This window comes from Otolemur garnettii, unplaced genomic scaffold (genome assembly GCF_000181295.1).
Source record: "Otolemur garnettii isolate 467f Iridium unplaced genomic scaffold, OtoGar3 scaffold00031, whole genome shotgun sequence".
Classification (NCBI taxonomy): domain Eukaryota; kingdom Metazoa; phylum Chordata; class Mammalia; order Primates; family Galagidae; genus Otolemur; species Otolemur garnettii.
The window spans coordinates 886,019-889,258 of NW_003852426.1; the positions used below are offsets into that span (position 1 = coordinate 886,019).

The following is a 3,240-nucleotide window of genomic DNA, read 5'->3' on the forward strand; positions in this document are numbered from 1 at the left end:
GCCTTAGCCACTTCAACCACAGGCGCCGAGCCAACAATGATCTTAATTAGATATAACATCATCTCTATGATGGTGCTCAGCACACTTGATTACACATTTCTTACCAAACTGCAACATCCTGGAGGATAGGGAGCTGTTAGTAATTCTTAATCATTTTTGTATCCTTAGCTACTAGTTTAATGGGTATTTAGTATCTATCAAATGAGAGAATGAATCATTGGGAAGCAGCAGGTGGACTCTGACTCGGGCTTATCCAATTTTTCTTAGACTTAGTCAACTACCTCTCCTTCCTTTTTTCAATCCTGGGGCATTTAAAGGGTTGCAATGGCCACCACCTGGTCAGTGAAATCAGCGAATTGAAAAACCACTGACTTCATCACAGTGTCTAGAGAAGCAGCCTGCAAAGACTGAAAATCTATCAGGTATTTCATCACATAGTTCCCTGTTTAACAAGAAGACCAAGATTTCCTCAAACGCCTCCCCAAGGCCCAGATCTCCATTTGAATGGAGACTTCTGGCTTCAGAAATCCCAGATGACAGTTTCTGTATTCAATTTATTCTTTGAACATACCCTCCGGATTACACCTCTATCTTGAAAGAGGCCCTTTGTTTCTCTTTTGAAACATCATTCGAAAATTCCAAAGGAAATAACAGGAGGGCAATTTCGTCTTTTTTTCCTGAGGTATTTGGGGGAGCAGCGGTTTACTAATTTTCATGCCTTGGGGTCACCAAGGACCAGATGTTAGGTAGCAGGGCAGGGTACCACACTTCTCCCAAGTTTTCGCTGAGCTAAGCAGTCTTGTCTTCCTGAGAGCTACCACCACCCGGAGCTTTTAGGGCGTGCCTATCCCACCAGCCAACTTTTGGCACCCCAGCCTTCCCAATTCCTGCATCCCCGAACGCTACTCCCTTTTTGTACAAAAAACTCAGGCATAGAGGAAAGGAATCTCGCGCAAAGTCATTTTATAATTTAAAATTAAAAAAACTCCCACAAAAAACAAGCTTTGTACCCACCCATTCATCACTTCATTTTGCAGCGTGGACAACAATAGAGAACTACAACTCCCAGAGAGGACTGCGCCCGAACAGTGGCTCAGAGACCAATGGACGTCTGGTACACGACCGACATCGACTAATCAGGGCCAGGCTAGATGAGGCTTTGTCTCCCCACCGCGCGCTGGGCCAGTTCTCCCGCCTCTTGGCCGCGGCGCACGCGCGCCCCGCCCTGCCAGACTTTCCTCCCGCGCCCTCCCCTATTCTTTCTCCCTCTCAGAACCTTCCTGTCGGCGCGTTCAGACCTCGCTGCTCCAGCTTTTGGGGCACGTTCCATTCTTTTAGCCTGCGACCAGCAGAGAGAGAGAAAAAAAAAAATTTCTTTTTTTAATCTGCCCCGTGAACACCTCGAGGCGAGCAAAAACAATAAATTTTAACTATGAGGGAAATCGTGCACATCCAGGCCGGTCAGTGTGGCAACCAAATCGGTGCCAAGGTAAGAATTTTAAACCTCTTTTTAATTGTATTTCTTTCTAGAAGGGAGAAGACAGATACATTATTAAAAGTGGTTGTAGAGCTTCTGCATTCTTCCTTTTAAATCAAGCTTTGCCCCCTCCTAAGTATTTTTAACATAGAGATAATACACCATTGTATCTAGGATTTGTTTTTGGAAAGTGGTGGGTATTTTTCTTGGCAGCACATTTTGGAGAAACTGTTAAAAGGATCCTTCAGATTTCGAGGATAGGAAAACCGAGAATTTGTAAGATTTTACTTGAAGGGAATTTTCTAACGGTCCGAGAACCGGCCAGAGAGGGAGATGCGGAAACGGTCCGAGACAAAGCGAGACCAGGTTTTGCCCATGTGCATCCCGCCCACCCTCTCTGTGGGGGTTCGTAGGGCCAAACCTGAGGGGGAAGGGGCGAGGCTGGGCGGCAGCTGCTGAGAGCTCCCTTGCAAAGGTGAGGGACGCGGTGCGCCTGGGTGGGCTGCACTATTGCCCTTTGCAAAAATTTCCGGGCTCCAACGCGTCCGCGATCCTCGTGGGGCGGTCTTGTAGGTTTTAGTGGAAGGAAGGGTAATCTGTACAGGATTAATTTTACGTCCTTTTATTGCTCCTGGGAGAGACCTTTTTAGGGTGTGAACCAGTATGGAGAAAGGGAGCGAGAAAAGGGAGGGTGTACTTTTTTTTAACGAATCCCTTAACACTAAATAAAGGGGAGAAATACTCTTTAGATGGGAGAAAAATCTAGGGGAAAAAATAAAATTCCGAGGCCAAGGGGAATTTTTTTTTTTTTTTTTTTTGCGCGCGGTTACAGTGTAGCGGGGGAGGGGCGGGGAGGAAGTGCGGCTGCTACGTTGTAGCAGAAAGGCGGGACCCTCCGAGGGCGGGGCCCGAGCGCCCCCTGCGCGCCGGGACAATGCGGCCCTGCCCGCTGGCGGGGGCGCGCTAGCTTGAGCCCCGCCCTCTGCCCGCGGTATTTCTGCACTTGGCCCCGCCCACGTGCTCTGCAGCCTTTTGTCGGTGGCTGACTTGCGCGTGCGCCGCAGTCAACCTGGGGTGGGGGTGGGGTGGGAGTGGCTGGCTGCGGCGGCTACTCCTTTCTCTGACCCCGGGCCTTTTATGCACCGCATGGAGGGGCGGTGCCGGGCTTGAGCACAGGGACTGACGCTTTTCCAAGTCCGGTCGACTTCTATTGCACCCATTCTGGAGGGTGCAAGCGCCAGATCTTACTGGCTGCACATCATCTCATACCAAGCAAGAGAAATCGTAGCTTTCTCTGGTCTGCTAGTGTCCAGGGAAAGGGTGTGGCAGGCAGATATTAGAGATGGACCTATTGTGATTGCGTCTGGAATTAAAATGGGAGGCAAGCGTAGTTGTCTGGAAATTGAGTTACTGAGGGCTCGTTTGCTCTCCCCCGACAGTTCTGGGAGGTGATCAGCGATGAACATGGCATCGACCCCACCGGTACCTACCACGGGGACAGCGATCTGCAGCTAGACCGAATCTCTGTGTACTACAATGAAGCCACAGGTGAGAACAGGAGCCCTAGAAGCTCGGGTCCCCTTTTCTCTCAGTTTTCTTGGGTCGCTTTCCATCCTTATAGACTGTAATGCCCTTTGGATGAATCTATTTTTCTTCCGTGACCCACTATGGGCCAAAGACTAGCTCTGCTGCCACCTAGTGGCAGGGCCTGAAATGACTTTTGGGTCCCCAACTTTCTTTTTTTCTTTTTTTTTTTTTTTTTT

General features: G+C 49.3%; 2 protein-coding genes across 2 annotated transcripts in view; one reads left to right on the forward strand and one right to left on the reverse strand.

Annotated features, from left to right (window-relative positions):
• The window catches only part of MDC1 (mediator of DNA damage checkpoint 1), a 37,402-nt gene that overhangs the window by 26,075 nt on the left and 8,087 nt on the right, over nucleotides 1-3,240 (reverse strand). The gene's annotated exons all lie outside the window — the stretch shown is intronic.
• Nucleotides 1,115-3,240, forward strand: part of TUBB (tubulin beta class I) — a 4,118-nt gene continuing 1,992 nt past the window's right edge. Inside the window, exons 1-2 of the mRNA XM_003788979.3 lie at nucleotides 1,115-1,489; nucleotides 2,917-3,025. Of these exons, the coding sequence (XP_003789027.2) occupies nucleotides 1,433-1,489; nucleotides 2,917-3,025 (166 nt within the window). The 5' untranslated portion in view covers nucleotides 1,115-1,432. The remainder of the gene's footprint in view (nucleotides 1,490-2,916; nucleotides 3,026-3,240) is intronic.